This window comes from Thunnus maccoyii, chromosome 7, assembly GCF_910596095.1.
Source record: "Thunnus maccoyii chromosome 7, fThuMac1.1, whole genome shotgun sequence".
Classification (NCBI taxonomy): Eukaryota; Metazoa; Chordata; class Actinopteri; order Scombriformes; family Scombridae; genus Thunnus; species Thunnus maccoyii.
The window spans coordinates 16,716,319-16,740,326 of record NC_056539.1 but is presented as its reverse complement, the minus strand read 5'-3'; the positions used below and the strand labels follow the sequence as shown (position 1 = coordinate 16,740,326).

Genomic DNA, 24,008 nt, shown 5'->3' with positions numbered 1-24,008 from the left:
GGTGAGCCAAGGCCAGAATTGAACACAGGCACAAAATAAAGTTGTTAAGGACTCCGTAGGGAACAAGAAAAAGCAGAAGGAATTCAGTGTTTCTGAACATGTACACAAATACTTTACCCATGCAGACTAGGCAACTTTTATAAACACTTTGAACAAATTCAAAGGGTTGTTCTGTATGTCCAGTGTTGATTAATATTTAGCACGTTACCTGCTGTGCTGTGTTTGTGCATTTGTTTTTGTGATTGGCTGTAAAACAAGAAATGAACTCATTGCTTGTCATACTTGTTGGTTTGGACACCAATGTTCCACTCATTACAACAGTTATATTGCAGTTATCCAACACATACACACACACACACGCACACACACACACACAAACACACACACACATACTGACACCAACCTCCATGAGAAAACAGCCCTATAAAATCATATGATGTCATTTCAAAACCAACACTGGGTTCACTTTTTTTGCATTACTTTGCAATATTCATTAAATTCAAAGGGTGTCTGTTCTATGTTGTGCTCGTCTAAATGCAGTAACCTGCTCTTACTCAAGACAGCACACATTTCATCTCTGGTGTTAATAACAAAATTACATCTCACTGACTTGCTGATGGCTAACTTTAATGAAATTCATTACCTTGTGGTGACAGTGCACACAGTGAAAAAAGGTAAACCAAAGGACGTATATGACAAGGATGTAAAAATGTGTTGCATTTATGCATATACATGCATGACCCCATATGTGTGTTTGCGTGCGCATACACATTTATACAATCAAAACATGTTACAGGCCTGCACGTGTGCTTGTGCGAGCATGTAGGAAAGCATGTTGTCCCTCAAGTATAAAAACATAAAAAAGCACTAGCTCTAGCATGTGAAAAAGTCAACAGCTGGCCAACACAACAAACATGCAGTGATAACAGAACACACCCAGCTGGAGGAAGTGGGGAGGGGGAATGTCCTTACCCTCACTTGATGATATCGTCATGGCAACATAGTTACACCTGTCAGCCAGAGTACTTATCAGGGTTTCCGTGGTGCAAAAACAACACACATTGAATTAATCATTTTCCTGACTGTAAATCTCTGACTGTAAATCACTCTTTGTGGCCAGATGAGCTGTGTGTATTTGTGTGTATAGAGTGTACGCTCACTGGTTGGCGCCAACATTACAGTATATTATCGATCTCTTGCAGGATCTGTCACACTTATCTCAAGAATTCCACCACAGCAGACAGAAAAATCTCTCCATCTCTCCATCATAGCTGCCTCTTCAGTCACATGTTCTGTCTGCATCATACTCAACCCCATCACATGTTTAAATGTGAACAAGTCCTGCAAACGCAACAGCATACTTGAGGGGGAAAAAAAGAAAGACATGTGAGGGTTTAGAGAGATCACAAATAGGGAGCCATGCATTCTAATTAAAGCAAATGTTAGACATTGCAACCATAGGTCTATGAGTCTACTTCAGAGTTGCCCATTCACCCCTGCAGAGCATTTCTCTGAAGTTTGAGGTGAATAACTTGGGTAAGTAGTGGTTACAGGATCTCTCTGTAATCACACATCTTGGGTTACAGGGCATATTCTTGACTCTACTTCCTTCAGGCTTTGTCCTCCAGGTTCTATACAAAGTAGCAAATCGGGCAGAGACGCAGCCACCTAATGTTGCCTGTAAAGAGATTTATAGCAGTTTAACTGACTGATCCCCGGGATAACTCCTCCCACTTCAGAACTGTATCAAGGGGTCAAAAAGGGGTCAAACATTATGTGACATAGGGCTTTATTTAGTAAGATCATTACATCTACACATTCATATAGACATTCAAGTGAATGGATTGAACAATATGTGACACTAGCAAGCCAGGACTATACCTGGCAAACAGGAGAGTATATCATCTATGTATCTATGTATGTATTTTATCTACATAAACAACTGCTGGGTGTAAATTTTCCTCCTTCCTTCTTCGTGTGTATGTGTGTGTGTGTGTGTGTGTGTGTGTGTGTGTGTGTGTGTGTGTGTGTGTCATGTGTTGGTGTTGTTAGAGTATGACTGGTATGAAAGGCAGTGTCATGTGAGCACGACTCTAAATCTTATCAGCTTTCTCAACGTAATGAATGACATCAGTGACAGGAAATATCCCCATATAGCATTTCTTTCTGCCCCAACTTTGGGCTTGTTTTTGGAAACCACCCAGTACTGTGAACATATGTTTCCTCTATGGTGATAAATACTTTGAACAAACTTAACTTTACTTGTTGAAGTGTGTGCCAGTGTTCCCTACGGCCATGAATAACAATAAATTAGCTGGCTATGACAAGCATGGTTGTTAAAAGTTCCATGTCCTTGTAAATGTTCAGGTAATATTTCCTATTGTCATAAATATGTCTATTGTAAGTGTACAATCTATCTACTGCACAGCTAAAAGCTCTATGTCCTATTATGTTCCTCTCTGTTACTTGTATGTTGGTTCTGCAAAACCCTAATACACTGTGTCCACTCTTTGAAGGGTGAAAGATATTCAGAGTTATTAAGTTTTCCTACATCTGCCGGTGCACCATACAGTAAGGAGAAGCTTTGAGGATGGGCAAACATATGTTGATCTTTACTGTTTCCTTTATATTCTTGCACTCCAATTTCTCTGTTCATCTCCGTCTGCTCACCTTAGGAAGTCGAGCAAGAAGAAAGCAGGACATAAATCGGGTTTCTGTGATTTTCTCAAGAAAATTCCCAAGGTATTGCAAATAATCAAAAATACGTAAATGAATCAACTTTTTTAAAGGGAAGAGTGGGGGGGCTTTTGTAGCTCATGCAGTTTCAGCAGGTTAAAACACAAATTAGTGATTCACTGAACACTGATAAAAGTGTCTTTAAAGAGGCGGAAAATCTGCAAGTGGTGTGAGAAGCCTTACTTCACTGCTCCCAACCAAAGCAGCTTCAGGAGATTTTTATCAGGCCTACATTCAAATGTTCTCTGGAAAATGACAAGAAGAATTGTGCAACTGCATTAATGAGCCAAACACTTTTTTTTCTTTTTTTCAGAAGACTGTGATTTTTTGTTTATAACAAACTATTCGGGGATTTTTTTTTGCTGTAAACACCAGCACATTGTCACATTTTACGCTCTAACTATTAAACTTTGCCTATTGTCATTATCATGACGATCGGCTCACAGATTATGTTTTGGCGGGGAGGAAATAAAGCCATTCATTCTTATCTCACGCAGGGTGCCATAAAATCTAATCAGATGATGATGATGATGATGATGACAGCGCGTCCCTCTCTCCGCCCTCAGCAGGAGCAGGTTGCGTCAAAACGCTCCTCCTCTCCCATTTGTCGCTGTGCGGTTCCCATCCCCATCACTGGAGCGCGGACAGGTAACCGCAATGTCGCACTTATATTCTCGTATAACACAACAATGAAGCGTTTCTACTGGATTTCCGGAGTATACAATAGATACATTTGATTAAAAAGGTAGGCTGTTTGTTGATGGAGCTGTCCAGTCCGAGGCTGTTTGGCTGTAGCGGGATGTGAGAGGTGCTGCGCGCTGCCAGACTTCATGTGATTATTATTACTAATATGTTGCGTGTTATTAATTGATAACGTCATTATTTCTGTCTGTAATGAGGTAGTGTTTCTACTGTGTTTCTGGCTGCACCCAGGGTGTTTTGGTTTATCTTGCCAAAGGCTGCATGGAGGCTTTGACATACGCTATCATGCTGCACCGCTATAATCAATATGTCAATCAGTGTGACGCTATAGGAAGCAGCTTTTAAACTCAAACCGATCAGCTTTGAGCATGTGATTTCATAATTGAGGAAAGAAGTGTGTGTTAATGTGTATGTGTGTTTATGGATGCATGTGTGTGTGTGTGTGTGTGTGTGTGTGTGTGTGTGTGTGTGTGGCTGTGTGGCTGTGTGGCTGTGTGGTTCAGGTTTTGTTGGGATACACACAAACAATCCCGCATAGATCAGAGCCCATAATTCTTGTTGGATTTCCACAAGTCATTTAGATGATTGTTAAATATTAACATTCAATATGCTGCCTCATTCGTCTGTTTTCATTTCTAATCTTGAGGGTCTCAACTGCTGTTTGGCATTAATATGAATAAGGCATCAATGATTTAACAGGTCAGGTCTGCTCCTGACAAAAACCCACATGAAACACTGTTCTCCTCTCCTCAGGATGGAAGCCCTGTTGAATGAGTGGTTGTGGCAGGAGGAGTACTGGCTTCCTCCTGGCATCAGCTGGCAGGACATTGAGATGAAGGAGGACGAGGGCCGCTTTCCTCTGCCGAGAGATCTCATCTACACCTTGCCGCTGGCCTTCGCCTTCATAGCCTTCAGATATGTCTTTGAGAGGTGAGAGGAGATATAACCCAGACTCCATCACAGTTGGACCGTGAAATCACAGATGCAAGATCTGCTTTTTCATTGTTGCCATTAACTTTGACAACTACTGCTGTGCTTGACTCGCTGGAGCAATACGTTTTCAATATATTCACAGCAGACCTGCAAGTATGATGTTAAATTATATGGTTGGAGTCTTTTGTTGGGTCAGAGCAAATGTTTAGAAATATTGCGTCTCGTTTCCTTGTTGACTTTCACTGGTCATGCTGTCTGGTTTGCTGCCTGCTATGCTGCCTGCGTAGCTCAGGATAATGGCTTAATTAGTGTTCCTAGTAGATGGAGGGTGTAGATCAGACATGCAGTGGCAGGCAGGCATTACGAGTAGGCAGTTTTAGCTGCTGAATGTGTGAAAGCTGTTTCTCCTCCTAGATGGACGGGGTCCAACCTTATAAAAATGTGATGTGTTTGTGTTTTTGAGGAAAAAGAGGATAATAACAGTGATATGGCAATGATGGTGGTAGTTTCTTTATAGTGGATGAAGGGCTATAGCAAACTCTAGTTAGTAGACTTAACTGAACTTTCAGATGTTGCTCTAATGTGCTACTGATGCTGTGCGGATTCACTTTACTAATTGCCAGAAAAACTGATGGCCTCTGCAAGCTCTTATAGAGAGACACCAGCCACTGAGTGCTGACTAGAGAAAAAAACAAGTGATGGGAAGGTTTAATGTATATTCCCAGTTGTGCTTATTATAAAGATTCTGGTGAACCATCTAGAGACTGCTTAGAAAGGTCAAAACATGTCTGTGGTGACGGCAAGAGGGAATTGAATCTTGTCTTCTGGATGAGATAATGACATGACAGGCATACCTGATAAAAGTGTGTTTGTTTAGTTTTTGAATATTCGAGCGACAGGAGGTGGATTTTATTCATTTTATGAGGCACTTAAAAGCCTTTTAAAGTTATGCTCATATCCAGAGTAGAGATGAAACAATAAGTCGATGTGTTAATTGAGAGAAAATCAATCAGCAACTATTTGATAATAGATTTGTCATAGTTCCAGCCTCTTAATTATGAGAATTAGACCCTTTTCTTTCTTTTATATGATAGTAAACTGAATATTGCACCTTTGGTTTTATGAAATTGAGAAAGCCAATTTTCATTTCTTTCTGACATTTCATAGACCAAACAATAAATTGATTTGAATTGATTATTTAGAAAATAATCATCAGATTAGTCAATAATGAAAACAATGGTTTGTTTCCCTAATCCAGAGCTACTTAAAATGGGTAAGCATGTACAGGTTCATTGTCCTGCTCACACATGTTAAGACAAAATCACAGCACTCAAATATGTGATCATTTGGTTTCAAGACACTTTCTGCTCAGGCCATGCCACATTTCTGCACCATTTAACTGATAGAAGGTGCTGTCATATAATACATAACACAGGAAATAATGCAACATTTGTCATGTCATTTAAATTATTCATCACATACTCAGCTGCTCGCTTTTCTTATAAGTAGCAGCAAGTGTTGAAAACAGGACCGAGTGGCTTTGGAATTCACATAGATTGTAAATTGGCAGAAAACAAATGAGTTAATGCTCTCTTCTCTGTTTCTCAAGGTTCAGAAGTTCAGAAAAAAGTTCAAGCAAGGCAGCTTAACAGGGAAACTCGCCTGGACACTTGACTAGTTCTGCTGGTTGATCGCTGGTAGCAGGACAAGAGTCGAGGATGACGGAGGCAGGATGTAAAGACATGTGATGGATGAACTGATAGGAGTCCTGTTTTTGCATGCTTTTCCTTATCAGCTACTATATTATCTGTCCTTATGCTCACAAGTTTTGTGAGCTTGTTTGACAAGACCTGTCTAAGATCGGTACGATTGTTATGCTCAAGCTTTGTTTGAACCTTCATCAGCTATTCATTAGCAGAGTAGTAAGTTTAACATGAGATGTATTAGTAGCAGAGGAGGAATCTGAATACCAGCATGCACCTGCGTGTGTGTGTGTGTGTGTGTGTGTGTGTGTGTGTCTGTGTATTCTGTAGTATTACTGTTAGTTGTTGTTGTGGATGTGCAAAGTTGAGTTTGAAGGTGTTGCTCACGTCTGAGTGGCTCTCAGTCAGCTGGAAGGTGAAAAGGTGTGTCTTCATTTGATCGTCTCGGGCCGCAGCTGTTTCCTATGTTGAAGTGGTGGTGGGGGTGTGTATGTGTTTTTATGGTTCCTGTAACCAGAGACTGTTTGTGTCTCTGAGTAAAGCTGTACTGACCTTCTCATTCTCTCTGATCTGTCCCTCCCTGCCCGTTTCAGGATGATTATCTCTGAGATAGAGTTACACACATGTGTTTATGCACGTGCATACACACACACACACACACACACACACAGACACACACATCTATCAAAGCATCTCTCCTGTGCTCATACTCACATTGTCCTTCTTCTTCTCTGTCACTCTGTCTGACTCCATCTCTCTGTAACACACACACACACAGATCAAGTGTCTCTTGATGCCGTATCAGCTAAAGACAAAGGCTGCGTGGCCAAATGTCACAATGCACCCATGGGAGCAGGTCTACAGGCTGTCAGGAGCAGTATAATGAGTTATCTTGTTGCCACTGTTCTGTACTGTACTCTGTAGGATCACATTGGACAGTTGTTCACTTGAATCCCTTTGGAATTTATCATATTATCAAGAATAAAAGTTTTTCTTCCTTGTCTCTTGTGTTCTGTGTCCTCTCAGGCTCATCGCTGTCCCATTAAGCAAACGTTTAGGTGTGAAGGACCGGATTCGGATTCGAGCTGCTTCTGTCCCAAAGCTGGAGACCTTCTACAAACAGAACAGTCGGCAGCCATCACAAGTTTGTATTTCCGTTCTGTCCTCTCTTATATCAAAAATATCTAGGTTCAGTTGATTGCAAGCATCTTTTTTTGACAATGAAGTCACAACCTTGACATCAATGCGTCTCACCACTTCTGAAACCAAATCTACGCCCTTCATAACAGTTCTATGTGTGAAACTAGCACATGTTTTGACAGATATACTGTTTAACTTTGTAGAACAGACAGGCAAAGCCTGAAGGGAGTTCTCACCTGTAGAACTCTTGAGCCTCACACTCATGTGCCAAGTGTTTTTGTAATATATGAGAACACTGACGGAAGAAGGGCGAATGCATGTGGAAGTTTGCATAAATTTGCAAAGACCATGATTGATTGGGAGTTTTATTTGGATGAGTTGTCAACTTTCTTGGAACAAGGAACTGTTTAAAAAAGTCTGTATAAAGGTCCCAGAGAGATTAAGTGCTGGATACAGGAAATTAAAATGTTTTTTGGAAGGTTTGTTTGCTCTACAGGGTTGAGAAAATGTTTCTTCCTTTAAAAGTCTATTCTCAGTTTTTATCATCACATTTCACATTTCATTGCCTCCTTTAATGAAACTAATAATCAGAAATGCTAGATAACGTCTGCTTCAAAAAATAGCACAACAATGTACAGCAATTACTATATAATTGCAATTGTTCCTTTGTGCAGAGATAGTTTTGCTCTTGTCCCTCGTCAGTGAGCAGGTGCAGACATGTAACAGAGAAGTTCAGGTTCACATGGAAATTCTCACCCTCCTTTTGGTTTTGGTCTGATGTTACGACATTGATGTTCTTGTGCAGACAAGCAGGACTTGCCTGTCAGGACAAGACATGACTTGGCATATCAAATGAGAATGCACTAATCCATTTGCACTTATCTATGTCATGTGTCTGTGTATGTTTCATGCATGTGTGCATGTATGCACACCACCATGTTTGTCGCTGTGTCCTGACTTACTTTATTTGCAAATTTCTTTGTGGCCTGAACAACCTGCAGCAGTAGCAAAAGGCCAAATACCAGGTCACAGTCTTCCAAATGATTGATCCTCTAAGAACTGATTGTGCTAAAATAACCACCACCTAATTTTTTAATACAATAAGCCAGCATAGCTACAAGAAAGAATGTTGTTTAGCTCTGACTCAGATTGACACACTCTTAAGTAATTAAGTTTCTGCCAGCACAAGGATCTCTTCAAGAGAAACACAGCCCTGTGTAAAGTATCAGGGTGGAGAAAGAGAGAGCAGGGAACATCAGACAAACTGTATTATTGTTACAGACTCATTGGTGCAGAACAATTGGTTGGATTAAGCACATTTAACATTGCAGGAGTCTTCCATTTGACAGGTGGAACCTGGTACAATCTGCATTTTCCTCTAATGAAGAAGCAACATAACTGTCAGAGAGATCAGCAAGTAGTTTGGGCTTGTAATATATCAAATCTGAAATATTGTATCTCAGACAGTGAGAGTGCAGCCAGCAGCAGGCTGTAAAAAAACTACTTTGCCAAGAAATGAAGTGTTGTTAACTTAATCATAAAAATATTCTCAAGTGTGAAATTCATTTGAACCCTGCGTTTGTGTAAATATGTCTTTGTATTTGTGTGTATTCAGAGTGAGGTGGTGAGTTTGGGGAAGCAGTGTGGACTCTCCCAGAGAAAGATCCAGACCTGGTTCAGGCACAGACGAAACCAGGACCGACCCAGCAACACCAAAAAGTTCTGCGAGGCCTCGTGAGTTGTTTTCTTTGTTCTTTTTCCTCAAACGTTGTTTTGCACGTGAATAAAAGCTGCAGTAGGCTAAATGTTTCGGAAGAGTTCATATTTCTAGGCAACATTAACTGGAGCTGTAGCAGAGCAGAGTGCCCAACCATTCAGTTTGAGATGGTGTAGATTTGCACTGTTTGGCAAAATGCCATAAAACTAAACAGCTTGAAGTGAGAGCTTTGTGCAATGGAAACTTTGTGCTTTCCTGTTACATGATGTCTCTCTTCAGTTTTAAACTCATGCTGCTACCTAGTTTGCCACCAATGTGCAAACAGCCTACTGCACATTTCACATCACACACTGCTTAAAGCAGCAATAATCATTATATTTGACGGTTGGTATATGAAAGGGGTCACTCATAGTGAGAAATCCTACAGAATTATCACCCAATTCTGCACCTTCCCTCAGCCCTACAGAACCTTTTAGCGACTTTCAGCTCATTGTTTTGGGTTTTCTGCCCCACAACTGTTTTGGTTCACTCTCACCACTCTTAAATTATTGTTTTTGGCTGCAGCAGGCAGCTGTTTTTAGCTCTAAAAATCAACTGTACCGTACGTGTCCAGCCCCAAACAGCAGACAAACAAAGTTAGTCGCTAGCTGGTGAAGATAGCAAAGCAGTTAATGGCTGAAGATTTACAGATATTTCCCTCAGGTGTTGTTAGAGAGCAAAACAGTAAATATGGGACTTAAATTCATCAGGAAGACACAAACATTATTCCAAATAAATGCAAATGTTGCTCTGTATCTGCTTGATGTGTGAATAGGCAGCTGTTTGCTAACAAGTTTGTCATTTCAACTTCAAAGGTGATAATATACTTAAGTGTTGTTTCCATAACTTGTTTCGTTGCCCCAAAGTGGTCAAAAAAATCTGTTATTGGAGGGTTAATGTCTCTTTCATTCATTTTACACAGTGGATGGTGTATAGTTATGTTTTTACTAAACTTGGAACTTGATTTAACAAATTGAACAAACAATGATTTATAAAGTCACATTCTGATGTTAGAGGCTCTATTTCAAAGTATGAGGTTTACTTTTACAGAGTGACTGTTTTAATAAAAGCAAAGTACACAAATTTCTGTTTGAAGTTTGAGCCATCTATTGTTTGATGATTTTCTATTGTTTAAAGATTTTCAGGAAGTACTTTATTTCCAAAAGGGAATTACATCAGTGAAAGTTCAACATGTTGGAATGAAACCTTTCATGTTCATGTGAATATAGTACAGATGTAATGTACAACATGCATCTTTAATATTTCTTCATGTGTTAAGTTAATTTATACTGTTGCCACTAACAAATGATGGTTTATTTTTATCTATGCAGCTGGCGTTTTGTCTTCTACCTTGTAGCGTTCACAGCAGGGCTCGGCTCTTTAATCAATGTAAGTCTGTTAATCACTTTATTATATTTTATTTTAAACAGGCCAAACAATTTATACAGTGTGTAATTGGGTGTGAATGTGATAGATTCTTGTAAGATGTGAAGATAATGAGTATTTATTTCATAGTCCTGTGTGATATCATTGACACACACTGTATTATTTCTATTTGCTAAGACTCTGCTTTGGTTTTTCTTTTGATCTTCTAGACGCCATGGTTCTGGGATCACAGAGAGTGCTGGAGGGGTTATCCCAAACAGGTGAGGAAGAAACAGTAAGTTTTTGTCATTGATTTAAAAAAAACTGCCATGTCATGTTCAAGGAACAATCTAACCTCAAAAATGAGACAATATGTGCTTTTCCAAAAAATTCCATTAAGAGGCGTCAGTCATTTCAAATGCTTGATCACTTGTTGTTGAAACTTTTTTTATGTAGATTCAACAGAATAGGGTGAGATTATACAAAATTACATAGTTATACAAAATTGTGCTGAAATGACTCATTGATTAAGTTAGTCAGCCAACTGACAACTATTTTGATACTTGATTAATCCTTCAGGTTATTTATCAAACACAAATGCCAAGTATTTGCTGTTCCCAGCTTCTCAAATGTGAGGATATGCTCTTTTTCTTTGTTTTATATCATTGTAAGTTAAAGATCTTTGGCTTTGGATTGTTGGTCAAACAAAACAAACAAACAAAAATCACCTTGGTCTCTTTGAACTTGTGATGGGCATTTTTCACTATTTCCTGACAATTTATATGATAAATCATTTGTTGATTAATCAAAAAAGAAACTACAGATTATTTGATTATAGAAATATTTTTATATGCACGCCTAATACAAAATAGATTCTACATGGTCTCTGCTATCTAGCATTCTGGGACAACACCCTTTATGAAGCAGTGAGTAAAAAAACAAAAAAAAACAATAGCTGCAAGGGGACGAACAAAACAAAGCCTTTAGTCCATGTAGAAGAATTTGTCCTCTGCAGATTTTGGCTTTGTAACACAGATTGGTCAGTACACTCCACCCACTTGCTAACTTTCATCTCCTTCACTTCCTTTACAGCAGAGTTTGGCTGCACACTTCTGTGTTTCTTTTTTTTTCCCCCTGAGTTTGGCAAGCTAATAACTCTGCTGTGTTGATGACAGTTAGGTATGCCTGCAGGTCGGCATTCCTCCGGGGAAGCCATCCTTTGCTCGCAGGGTCTCGGCCTCAAACGGAAAACACTAGAAAAAATGCAAAGCTCCGTCTCTCTGTATCTGCAGTTTGACTGATTACAGCTCCTGCAGGCAATATTGCAGCTGACCTTTTCCCTTTTCTGGGGTCATGTGGCCTCTGTCAGAGAGAAAGGATGTGTTTTTAGAGGTGAAATTCTTCAGTCAACTTCCTTTCATTGTGTTGCTGGAGACTTTGTATTGTTTGTGTGTTTTGATTCCAGATAGTACACCACCACTTTCTCTAGCTTCCTCCTTTTGAGAGCAGATTGACAGTTTATTGATATATTTACTATATGGGAATGTACAGGAGTTTTTACAGTAAGTGGCCATCCAGAGCTTAGCAAACACAAACATGTCCTCAGACAGCGTGAGACTGTAAATGCTCAGCCGTGTGGAATAGTTTGAGGACAAAGAGGCTCTTTTGGGGGTCCCATTAACTCCAAGGCCCCAAATCTTCAGATCTTTCTTAGCACACACATGCAGCAGGGGACAGTCAGTCTGCAATATCAGTCCACTCTACATGTTAAGCTCTGGAACCGTATGCAGCTGAACAACATATGTTTTTGCGAAATAAATATTTTATCACAGTAATTTACTGTTAAGGCGCCTGGCAAAAATGTGTGTTTTTCTTTGTTATCTAATGCTTCAGCATATGTCTACAGTATGTTTTCCTGAGGCTACTTCAGATAAGCAGCATGATGGAAATGCTTGTCTTGCAGTCACATACCACTGTATGTATCTGCAGTAAATTTTGACTCCTTGTTTCTCTCTTCCTCTTACCTTTTAGCCTGTGGCCGAGGTTCATCACTGGTATTACATCTTGGAAATGGGCTTTTATTTGTCGCTGCTGCTGTGTGTCTCTGTGGATGTCAAGCGAAAAGTGAGTGTGAGCCCCCCCCCAACCCTCGCCCCCACCCCAAACACACACACACATGCTTTTCAGAATGGAGGCTTTTCACATGGTTTCCTCTGCATTTCCTCTTATCTTGGGACTTAGATTTGAAAGCCAAATGGTCAAAACCAAAAGCTAAATGTCATCACTCAACCACTCAGTCTTGTTTTTTTTTTTTTCCCCTGCTAGTGTAATCCAAATGTTGTTTTTCTCTTGCACGATTAAACTCAAACAGATTATGCACTGGATTATCTCCTGTTACATCATAACTTTGTGTACTTTGCATTTGCTCTCATTTTAAAACTGAACATTGCAGGATTTAGAATATTTAATACATGTTAGCACTTTGTGTAAAATTCACTATTTGCATTAGTTCTATACACATATATCCAACAAACTTTTATGTGCTCTAAACGGACCAGTTGGACTTTAATGTATTGCTAAACTGTATTTTTACACATAAATTACAATAAATTAGCACTGTAATTCACCGGTGTTCCATGTTTCATGCTTGATCCTGCAGCTTTTTTAGGCTCTATTTCCTAAATTTTATCCAAAAAAAAAAAATGTTTTACGCAGCTGGGGACTGATTCACTGATTTGCTCCAAACTCCTGATTAATGATATTTGAGCTTCGAACGTAACAACAAATTACTCCAGACAGCATGTCCAGACAAATCTGTCATTAAAATCCTTGCACAAAACTGATTTACAGGACCACAGATGGAGAGCTGCTGAAGTTTGGGTTATGCTACTGAACATGTTTCTCATACTGTGTGGTCTGTGTGCGTGTGTGTGTGTACTCGTGTGTTTCAGGATTTCAAGGAGCAGGTAATTCATCACATTGCCACCATATTCCTCATCGGTTTCTCCTACTGTTCCAACTATGTGAGGGTTGGCACACTTGTGATGCTGCTGCATGACTCCTCTGACTTCCTCCTTGAGGTAAAACACAACACCTGAAATTAAATATGTGTGAATTGATTCTTTCAACGATGTTGAGTAATATTTAATGGATTTACCCAAGCCACCTCTTTTCCACCGTACACCTCCTCATTCCATTGCTATGAATGAGTTCAAGGAAGAATAAAGGCAGCAGGGCGGAATTTCACAAATCATGTGTACATTTCAGGTTTGGGAAAAAGGAAGGAGGAAATACAAAAAAAAGAAAACAAAAGCAGAATATGTATTCAAAGTTGAATGAAAAAACATTGCACTTGCTGTTCTATAGTCTGATTCTTCTTCAACTCTCCTGATAGTCATTTTGGACAAAGGTCACAGGGAACCTGACTTGAATACAGGCATTGTGTATTTATTGCGGAAGTATTCCCATTCTTACTCTAACACTTTATAACCCCTCACTCAGGGAACTAAGCTGTACATAGAAAAGCATTATGGTCCACAGTAAACATAAAACCTGCCCATTGTGGCTAAAATTCTTACCTGCAAGTCCAACAGTGAGACAATAGGTCCATTGTCCTTGTTTTTCAGGCTGATTTTCCTTGGTGTCATGTTTCACTGATAAAGGCTGAAAATCAATCTTGTCACTGTCATCTCAGAGTTAGAGGAAATATGTCGAGCCAGTCATGTGACCTCAGGCGTGACTGGGTGTCGGCTGGCGTAATAATAATAAGAATAACTATTTGTATAGCACCTTTCATACAAAAAAATGCAGCTCAAAGTGCTTTACAACAAAAGCAATTACATGCACCAAGTGCTGCACATCAAAAAAGACATAAAATGAACATAAATCATTCGTATTCAGCCAGTAACTCATCACAGCCAGGCATGTGTTTCTGTGAAGAGTACTGTTTGGTAGATTATAAATTAGTAACCTTAATGTATTTAATAGTTACTGATTATTTATCACATTTGGCCTTTGAAAGTCAATTCTGAAACCAGTTGTCTGAATTAATTCATCTCTGTCTTGGCATTAATTTTATAATCACATTCAAACAATGGACATCTAATTTTGAAGAAAGATTTTTCAATTTCCTTTTTTTGTTAACACTGCTACTCTGATTTCTACGGAGGCCCCCCAGGGGTCAAGGCAAGATTTTTTTTGCATTCCCTTGCAATATGTTTTGCGTTCTCTCACAATACTTTTGTGTTACCGCGCAATACTTTTCTTCTTCCATTCCTTCTGAGCCATATGTCTACTATTTCCACTCGCAACGCCCCAGTATGGATCAGCTCACTGAATTTTACTTTGAACTGGGCAATGATATGCTGATATAGTACTACTGCTCAATAGGCATGGTTATGTAATAAGTGAAAGTAAACTTAAACGAATTCTTAGATCAAGAGGTCTCTCCAGAAGAAAGCAGTACGGTAATCTGCAGGATGCTTTCGGTTTCATATGTGACCAGTTACTGTCCTCAGGACAACTGCATGGATACAGATGGATATATTCTAAATGTAGAGAATATGGCCTTCAAGTAAGAAAAGAGGATGTCCACCTGATTATGCTGGATCCCAGAGGGGTTTCACGGAGGAAAAGGAGATGTCTCCAGAGATAAGATCAAGATCATAAGAGTCAATATAGCAGATGAAATTTGGTCCCTTTGAGAAGTAATTCCGCCTCTTTCTGTTCAAAGTAAAATTCAATGAGTTGATCCACACTATGGCATTGTGCTGAGAGAAACTGAGCGTAAATAGACATATGGCTCAGAAAGAATGGTAAAAGAAAAGTGTTGCAAGAGAACGCAAAATTTATTGCGAGGGAACGCAAAACATATTGTGAGGGAACGCAAAAAAGAAATCTCGCCGTGACCTTTGAGGGGCTACATAGATTTCGGCAGGCATGTTTGAAGTATATTTTATATTTAGAATAAAATGGTCTCAGTCCTTACATTTTTCCTTTGAACATTTGAACATTTACGTAGTTGAGTTATTGCCAGACATTTTCTATATTACCACAAATCAAAATTGATTAAATACAGTCATCATACCTCAACTGTTAAGGAGACTATCCAGCCCCTAAAAAGCTGTCCTATCCATTGACTTCTCTCAAAGCATCGTTTAACAGAACACTCTCTTTATTACTCACTGTTAGTTGCTCTGAAAACAGCACCAACTACAGGTCTTGTTTAACTATTATTTGTCATATGTAGAGATTATCATGTGTGGTGCTTGAAAATAGTTAATTATAGATGTAAGCTTGAGGAGTGTTTGTCACTAATATTCATTCATGATAACTAACAAGGACTTTTTGTTCCTTTTTCTTTCAAAAGTCTGCTAAGATGTTTCACTATGCCGAGTGGACGAGGACGTGTGACTCACTGTTTGTCATCTTTGCTTTGGTCTTTTTGGTCACAAGGCTGGTGGTGTTTCCTGGCAGGTAAGGCATTGTGGGAAATGTGGTACTTAATCTGTGGAGGGGGTTTTCGGATTTATGCCCGGTATTCCCCTATTTGGAATTGATGTTGTGCTACCAGATGTTGGAACTTCCCAGCAACAAATCCAGTAAATTCCACATAGGCTCAAATTTAGGAGTCACCAATTTTTTGATTCAAAATACACTCTGTTTTTTGTTATATATCCAGTGCCACGTTTTGAAAGTTGTTTTTGTTGTCCATTTAGTCTGTGCTAATGTTTTGTTCGACCTGTCAAGGATCCTTTGTGTCGGATCACCCAACTGTGTCCATGTCTTGTATTACCTCAAAATGACCTAAATCTTTCAAGAGTCCAGAGCGTTCAACTAACGCCTGACCTGCGTGAAAACTGTATTACTGTGTTTGTTTTCCAGAGTGGTCCATACAACCCTGGTGGTGTCTCTAGAATTCTTCCAGCCCTTCTTTGGTTATTACTTCTTCAACACACTGCTGTTAGTGCTGCAAGCACTGCACGTCTTCTGGGCTTACCTGATCCTGCGCATGGTCTACAAGTTCATGTTCTTGGGCAAGGTGAGAGGAGTGCATTGTTAAACCAGCAAATGAAGGGGAGTAGGGAATCAAACATTTTAATTTAATGTTTTTTTAATTTCTTTATAGGTGGAGCGTGATGAGCGCAGTGATGAGGAGAGTGAGGTGGATGAGGAAGAGGAGGAGCCTGAGGAAGAAGAGGATGAGTGTAGCTGGGAGCAAAGGAAGGGTGCAATCAACTCCAAACTGGCATCGCTGGCTAACAACTGTGTCCTGAACAACCTGACCAACCAGAGGAATATAAACAGCAGACTACCCAAAGCCAGATAGTGGAGAAACCCTCTTCCACATCTACCAAGCCTCACTGGAAAAAAAGTTGTTTTCCCTTCTGCCTATCGAAGATGAACTAATTTCTGACATATGATACATACATACAGTATGGCTTGTGTACATCCAACACGGTCCATTGATGATTTCAGATCAGGGTAAGTTTGCATTCTGCTTTTCTTTAAAAAAAAAAAAAAAAAAAAAAAAAGAGGGTGAAGAAGCACAAATGATTGTAAATCCACACACTTAGTGTGAGCTTAGGAAGCAACGCTATCACTACTGTCACCAACTCTACTGTGTATTGTAAAAATAAATTTGGCAAAACATGGAGACAGTGAAAATCCCATTACATAAAATCATGTTTTGTTTTGTTTTTTTGATTTTGTATTTATGCTGTTTCTTTTCATTGTATTATAATAAGTTGTTTGTAAATACATAAGGATACAAGTAGCCGGACTGTGCTATAATACATTTATGCTTTCTTAGGTCAACAAGAAAAACTGAATGTTTTTTATACAGAATCGCAAAACTATCATCTAATATATTGTATAATATGTGTTAAACAAAGGAAACTAAAGCTAGAATTAAATAGTAATTCACTCCCCCAGCTTTGTATCCACATACACTGTTTGATTGACTGTACATAGACTATTAATAACCTTGATTGTAGGAAATCTGTTGATAAACCACTTTATAGACTATTTTTTATGAACCATTTAGTCAACAGACAATTTTTATGTTATTATCTGTGACAGAATACAAACTTCTACTGCAGAAACCCCTTAGGGATGATAGAAGTTATATTTTTCCATTGACAGGAGCTGGTTTTGTCAGTTAAGCTCACCTCTTAGAAGAGATATGGTGCCCCCTGGTGCACAAAGAAGAACTTGTCCTTGTAGAGAAGGCCCTCCCTGTGTCTGATAAAAGTGATGCCTTTGCAGAAAATGTGTTGCTCCTAGAAATATGTCTGTGTGTTTGTTTGTTTCTTTTTTTTCTACTTTGAATATCATTTTGACAGGCAGCATTATTTCTCCACGAGGTTTTTGGTGAGGTTTGCTCTACTGGACTTTTGTTTTGTGCCTTGGCTGCTGTTTTCTACACTACTCTGTGACTTTGATATCAAGCTCTGTGTGCAAGTAGGATTAACTTTACTTAACAAACACATGGGCCAGGCCTTACTGTGAGTGGATTTAATGTTTTGCTGAAACATTTGGTGAATTGGGTAGTGCCTAGGTAAGCCATGAAAATTATGCACATATCTGCAGACGGGCATTAGTGAAATGTGAGATATTTTAAATTTTAAGGTCAAATGCTTTATGGCTCAGATGAAGAAAAGTCTTATTGAAATGTAAAGATGTAATGATTTTCATAAAGGTTGATGGCATATTTTCATATGAATAAACTAGACTCTACTACTTTATTAGGAACAGGAGGTAATTAGTGAAATACTTGTATTTTACTCAGATTTAATATGTATTTACCCAACAAAGTGTACTGGTTAGTGTCTGTAAACTGTTGTTTTCAGGTGGATCACCATAAGTTTGTGATTGTCAACAGTACAGCACAGAGATATTTTTCAAAAACAATCATAAAACACACTACACTCATGTCATTCACTACCAGAAACTAGTGTTACATTTTCATAGGTTCTCTTTAAGATAATTGGTTGCTATGTCCACATACTGCATCTATTCATCTTTTATAGACAGACAAATGTGATAGGAGTAGAAACACTGTTTTGTCTGAACAGGCCCACAATACAAGGTAGGATTTAAAACAACAAAGTTATAGAGCACTCAAAGGGCTGATCCACAGAATAACACACTTAGACCCACAGTAGAATAGTTTTTTTAATCAAAAAGAGATATAAAACTCATAGCAGGAAAAATGTGATGTTTCCATTGAAGTAACACTTGACTGTTCTCTCAAGAGTGCACATGGATGCTTTGTTGATTGTGTGGTCAGCTGAAAAGTTTTAATAAATGAAATCCATTAAATAACACAACAATGTTGTCTTATTTAAAGTGGAAGATAAACTAGTCTTGAATATGTGTTAATTCAATTTGTCTCATGTGTTTATATGTTTATATTTCATCATTACATTACTTTTCATTCAGTTACATCACACACCATCATGTGACCATCCTCATGGTGACACACCCTCTGAGGGGCACTGGACAGGGTATGGCATCATCCACCTCAATGCAAGTGTCTATGTAAGGGTCCAGCAACACCATATTTGGGAATGCTTTGTTACTCTTTTTCTCACTGACCAGGTATATCTGTCCGCTGACTGTGGTGCAGCCACAGAAGAATTTTCTTCTTAGACATTCCTCCTCCAGCGCAGTCCACTCATCTGTCTCCTCATCAAAACGCAAAGCTTGGTCTCCAAACAGGTAGAGGGCACCGTTGAGCTCAGTAGCAACCAGGTCATATCTAGGGAAGGGGTTAATAAAAAGATTACATTTTCACATAATTTCCCTGCAAACTGAGGCTGAAAGATGAAGGTTTTCCAGACATTGATATCTAAATAATTAAATGTCAGGTTTACAGTGTCAGCGAGTGAAGCTGAGAGCTACTCATAAAGAGCTGTTGCTGAGACACACTCACCTTGGAAATGGAGAATAGGAGACCACATCCCACTGATCCTCCTTCACTGCATACTTCTGAATTCCACCATACACCTCCCCGTTTTCATCCAGACCGCACGCTACATAGATACACGACCCCAGAGTGGCAGTGGCTGCCCTCTCCACAGCCATAATCATGGGGCTGACCCCCTCCCAACCCTCCTCTGACCCCAAGACCAGCCTTTCTACATCATCCACAAGCCCTTCATCCATACTGCCCCCAAAGACATACAGTACTGAATCCAGTCCTATGGAGCAGTGGCTGTGCCTGGACTTCTGCAGGGCCGGCCCATCCACCCACCGCTGGTTCCCACATTCATACATCCTGACCCAGTCCACACTGAACCACAACACATCACGGAAGTAGCCACCTGTCACAACCACACAGTCTCCTAAATGATGAGAAAAAAGACAAAATAATGGTAAAAAAAACAACCACATGAAAATTCTAATGTCCATTCAGCCCCTAACTCATCATCATCTTAATTTTCATCATCATGAACATCATAATTAGCAATATCCAACCATTACCTACTGCAGCTACCGAGTACTGTGTGAGGTTCTTCCTCTGCAGAGGTGCACAGCTCTGCCATCTACCACTGACAGGATGAAACTGGTACAGTGCCTGTTGCTCCTGATCGTGAGGTCCACCCAGGACAAAGAGTGTTTCTCTGGCCCTGGTTCTTGGTATTGACCTGCCTACTGACCAAGAAGCTGGAAAATGTTCATTCATCTTGCAGATGAGCTTGGCTCTGGGATCAGAGCTTTTCATTCTGGTCAAAAGTACAGTGATAAACGGTAAAGACAGTGACTCAGGCCTCACCAGCTCAATGAGCTCCAGAAAGTGCTCCTCTCGTTTAGGGTCAAATGACACCCAGCGTAGGGTAGCCTCAACAGCCAGATCATCTTTATGGATGGCCAGGTCATCACTGGCAAGAAGGTGTGCCACCGTCTCCTTAGACAGGTACACAAAGTCCTCTTCAGCGACAATAGCAGAGAAGTGTGTGAGCACCACCTGTCGTGCTGCGGCGTAGAGCTGAGTGCAGCCCAGCTGCCAGGCATACGCCATCATTCCCAAACAGTTACTGAGGTGCAGCTCACGCTCGAGAAACTTGCAGCACAGCAGTCTGGCTTGCTCTAGTTGGAGGAAGTCTGCAGTCTCAAGGATCCCCAGAACGTTTTCTCTGTCCAAAGCTAGACTGGATGTCTTGCTGTATTCCATCAGGACCCGGAAATGCTGCAGGCCCACACCTTTGAGCTCAACATGCCTTTTGTTGCTCTCTACGCCACAGCCAAAGAACAGAGCCCTGAAATAAGGACTCTGGAGAGCAAGCTGTTGACGGTTGACATAAAAAGACTCTCCCTCTACCTGTAGCACGGCATCAGGGATTACCTCAGGCTCAGAGTCTTCCTCGAGTAAAGCAGATTCATCCTCCTGCTCTAAGGGAACTGTAAATTTAAAGCTTTGAGGTTTCAGCTCGGTGTCTGCTCTGCAGGCCATGTCACAACAAACTGCACCTCTTTCTGGTTTACAGCACACCAACTAGTGTTATTAATAGATTTGCCCCCGGCTGCCTGCTGGCTGGATGCAATGCAGGGAAAGGTCGTCAGTTTGAAAACAGATGCTAATTATAACACAGAGAGCATCTGCTGGGCAGGGATTCAAAATGAGCACACATTGTCTTATCAAATAAACTAAGATCATTTTACTTTTGTCGTGGGGGCAACAAACTAATAAACTACAAACTAATCACGTCATTCTCACGGCGATAGGCGCTCAACGATTTGATTGGTGGAACATTTCTGAGGTCAAAGTTTAACTTCCGTGTCACGCAGCTAACATGGCGGTGAGTTCGTATGGTGTTCGCTTTCATTCAAACATCACATTACCATAGTACTTATTAACATACCCAGTTATATTCTTTACTGGCAAGTGTTTACTCTGAACATAAGTTGATATGTACCATAAATGCTTGTGTGTAATTAACACGCGGCTGTTCTGTAATTCGCTGTTTAGCCATCAAAGCTAACGTAATGCTAAGTTAATGTTTGTGTGCGGCTAGCTTGCATGTGACTTAAAAACAATGTCGATTTACATGTTTTTAGGATAAAGAAAAGAAGAAAAAGGAGAGTATCTTCGACTTGTCAAAATACATCGACAAGCCGATTCGTGTGAAGTTTCAAGGAGGACGAGAGGGTAGGTGCATCTATTGTGATGGCTTAACCAGATGAAACGGTACAAACACCAGCGACTGTTTGTTTGGAGTGAAAGTTTCCTAAATGAACCTTTACACTTTGTATTTTTCCCATCTAGCCAGCGGTGTCCTGAAAGGTTTCGACCCTCTGCTGAACCTGGTGCTGGACGGCACCATCGAGTACATGCGGGGTGAGAGACGGCATGAATGTGTCTGTTTAAAATGAGAATAGAAATACACTAAACACCGCGAGGGTTCATTAATTTCGACAGCTTGTCAGATATAAAACATGAAATTGTTACCACCTACTGCTCTACATGAATCAGAAACAGGTTTATTGTCAAGTAGGTTTACACATACAAGGATGTTGCCTTAGTGTTGTGGTGCATAATAATCAAAATATAATATATATAAATAAAATAGAAATCTACAAATAAAGTGATTCAGTTAAAAATGTTTCTGACTGAAATTAATCAAGTTATATCTTTAAAAAAGTGTCCTCATCTGATGGAAAGATGAACAACAATAGTAGCAAAAGCAAGCAAAGTTTAGAGATTTTATTGAACTTTATAGTCTGTGGCTAAAAGCTCAATGTGTATAAATGCTGAATTTGTGAGTCAGCAGCATTCTGTGATTAGATTGGTTTTATCTGATGATTGATAATACACTGCAGCTCTGCTCTGCAGACGTAACAATCATCAACAACAAAAGCTTCAAGCCGCTAGCCTTGAGCAGAGATTAGGAGTGGGCTTCAGAGGTCTGGTAACCTCATGCCTCACTAACATCATGGCCCCACTTTTTTTCCCTTCCAAATTTGTTGTCTACAGCCCCAATTGACGCTGACTCTAATTTCGAGCTGCTCCCTCTGGAGCCACAAAATGCTTTATACAACTTTTTCCACATATACAGTGGCACTCATCAAGACCTGTAATCAGACTCTGATGCTTAAAATGTGTAAAAAAAAAACCCTTTAATCATGCAGAAAAAGCCACGTTTGGTAATTAACCCAAAGTTTGCCTTCAGATTGTCTCCTTTTGAACACATGGTACAGTAGGAGATGTGTCTGGCTTGGTTTAGGAGTAATTCAATGACAATTGATTGATTTGAATAATTGTTCGACTTGGAACTTTAACTGTTGTTGTCTGCAATCCTTGTCCATCCAGATCCAGATGACCAGCTAAAGCTGACAGAAGACACCAGGCAGCTGGGACTGGTGGTCTGCAGAGGGACCTCCGTAGTGCTTATCTGTCCTCAGGATGGCATGGAGGCTATACCAAATCCATTCATACAGCAGCAGGATGGCTAACACACAGTCTGTCACTCTCTGAGCCACAGACACACACACACACACACACAAATACAAACATGCACACACTTGAATATTTTGCAAGTTTTTTTTTTCTTATTTTAATTTTTTAAATTGTAACAGTAGTGATGTATAAAACAAAGCAAATTTCTGTTGTTAAAAATCATAAGTTGATCAGCAAAAGGACATTTGAACGCACTTTTGTTTCTATCTGTGGTGTGCAAATTTGCAAAGATTTGAGTTGTAAAGAGCCCACAAGTTTGGAAAGTGTTAACAGTACCGTTTTCTTTTTATCCAGAATAACTGAACTTTTTACTCCTCTTTGTTTTTGATAAGAAAATAAAATGAAAACGTATGTTGGGTCTTGTAAATGTTTGTCTTCTTTGCACTTGTACATTTTGGATGGACAAATTGAGGACTGAGTTGCAGAAACTACGCTTATTTTAAATGTAATTGAGAGAACCCTGAACGTCTTGATTCAAGACTTTTCCAGCTGGATTATAACCTATTCAGCAGTGCGCAGTGGCCCTTGGTGTATGATATAGTTATTCAGTCATTGCTGCCTAATTTGGCCAGGAAAAAAACAATCATCTGGTTAAATAAAAGCTCAAATCTAACTTTCACCTGGCTTAGTCACAGCTAATTTGCACCTATGGTCCTTTTACAATCACACACATTAATAGATTATGTCATGTATCACAGGCCACCTGTCCACCTAATCTGCGGAAAACTGGCTACAGCTCCATCCTCTTTTTCAAACAGTAACAAAGGTATTTGTCACCCTCAAGTGTTCATAGGGATAAAGGGAGTGTGTGTTGTGTGTGATGATAAGCCATTCAAGCCTGTCGGCACACTGACAAAGACACATTGTGGTATTAACTGCTTTAAGTCAGGAGCGCTTTTAACAGGGTGGGGGAATCATTTAAGTAAACTACATTCACTTTAGGTAGGATTGTACCTTTTTAAAGGGAAGTAAGACAAGTAAATGTATTGTTTTCTTTGTCCCAAGTAATGTAAAATGAGGGGCTTACATCTCACCTGTGAACTTTGTATTGGTATTTTTCTTGTCAACATTGTGTCCTGAATTATGTTCCAAATTTCACTTAATAGATTTGTGAATTTAAAATATGTTTTTGTATAATATATATTGTGAATTTTGAAAAATCTCCCTAAAATGGAGTTTTATATAATGTCACTTCTTCCCTCTAAATGTAAGT

At 39.6% G+C, this 24,008-nt stretch overlaps 3 protein-coding genes across 5 annotated transcripts; 2 read left to right on the top strand and 1 right to left on the bottom strand.

Annotated features, from left to right (window-relative positions):
• The first annotated feature begins 3,303 nt into the window (after positions 1 to 3,303).
• Positions 3,304 to 16,873, top strand: cers4a (ceramide synthase 4a). Of its 2 annotated transcripts, none has more exons than XM_042417466.1 (11): positions 3,304 to 3,384; positions 4,192 to 4,368; positions 7,101 to 7,218; positions 8,830 to 8,948; positions 10,302 to 10,359; positions 10,566 to 10,616; positions 12,367 to 12,459; positions 13,287 to 13,415; positions 15,704 to 15,810; positions 16,219 to 16,375; positions 16,463 to 16,873. In XM_042417466.1, the coding sequence occupies exons 2-11, from the start codon at positions 4,193 to 4,195 to the stop codon at positions 16,661 to 16,663; spliced, it is 1,209 nt and encodes a 402-aa protein (XP_042273400.1). In that variant the 5' UTR covers positions 3,304 to 3,384; position 4,192; the 3' UTR covers positions 16,664 to 16,873. The 2 variants fall into 2 exon arrangements, with proteins under 2 accessions (XP_042273400.1, XP_042273401.1); XM_042417467.1 differs by lacking the exon at positions 3,304 to 3,384 and adding an exon at positions 3,393 to 3,481.
• LOC121900885 (kelch-like protein 23) lies at positions 16,844 to 20,932 on the bottom strand. Of its 2 annotated transcripts, XM_042417465.1 has the most exons (4): positions 19,822 to 20,932; positions 19,271 to 19,682; positions 18,934 to 19,096; positions 16,844 to 18,625 (listed from the first exon to the last, which is right to left on the bottom strand). In XM_042417465.1, the coding sequence occupies exons 1-4, from the start codon at positions 20,789 to 20,791 to the stop codon at positions 18,515 to 18,517; spliced, it is 1,656 nt and encodes a 551-aa protein (XP_042273399.1). In that variant the 5' UTR covers positions 20,792 to 20,932; the 3' UTR covers positions 16,844 to 18,514. The 2 variants fall into 2 exon arrangements, with proteins under 2 accessions (XP_042273399.1, XP_042273398.1); XM_042417464.1 differs by having other exon boundaries at positions 18,533 to 19,096.
• Positions 20,933 to 21,044: 112 nt separating this feature from the next.
• Positions 21,045 to 22,852, top strand: lsm7 (LSM7 homolog, U6 small nuclear RNA and mRNA degradation associated). Its single transcript, XM_042417468.1, has 4 exons — positions 21,045 to 21,137; positions 21,397 to 21,487; positions 21,605 to 21,676; positions 22,649 to 22,852. Exons 1-4 carry the CDS (start codon positions 21,132 to 21,134, stop codon positions 22,789 to 22,791), a joined length of 312 nt encoding a protein of 103 aa, XP_042273402.1. The 5' UTR covers positions 21,045 to 21,131; the 3' UTR covers positions 22,792 to 22,852.
• The last annotated feature ends 1,156 nt before the right edge of the window (positions 22,853 to 24,008 follow it).

Bases quoted from the DNA above. Each gene is read 5' to 3' on its own strand.
- lsm7 (XM_042417468.1), top strand. The intron at 21,488-21,604 runs GTAGGTGCATCT...TTTCCCATCTAG, and splicing joins GTTTCAAGGAGGACGAGAGG to CCAGCGGTGTCCTGAAAGGT. The intron at 21,677-22,648 runs GTGAGAGACGGC...TTGTCCATCCAG, and splicing joins CACCATCGAGTACATGCGGG to ATCCAGATGACCAGCTAAAG.
- LOC121900885 (XM_042417464.1), bottom strand. From the start codon at position 20,791: ATGGCCTGCAGAGCAGACACCGAGCTGAAACCTCAAAGCTTTAAATTT. The intron at 19,683-19,821 runs GTAATGGTTGGA...CTCATCATTTAG, and splicing joins GTACTCGGTAGCTGCAGTAG to GAGACTGTGTGGTTGTGACA. The intron at 19,097-19,270 runs GTGAGTGTGTCT...CCCCTTCCCTAG, and splicing joins TCCTATTCTCCATTTCCAAG to ATATGACCTGGTTGCTACTG.
- cers4a (XM_042417466.1), top strand. From the start codon at position 4,193: ATGGAAGCCCTGTTGAATGAGTGGTTGTGGCAGGAGGAGTACTGGCTT. The intron at 4,369-7,100 runs GTGAGAGGAGAT...GTGTCCTCTCAG, and splicing joins TTCAGATATGTCTTTGAGAG to GCTCATCGCTGTCCCATTAA. The intron at 10,617-12,366 runs GTGAGGAAGAAA...CTTACCTTTTAG, and splicing joins GGAGGGGTTATCCCAAACAG to CCTGTGGCCGAGGTTCATCA.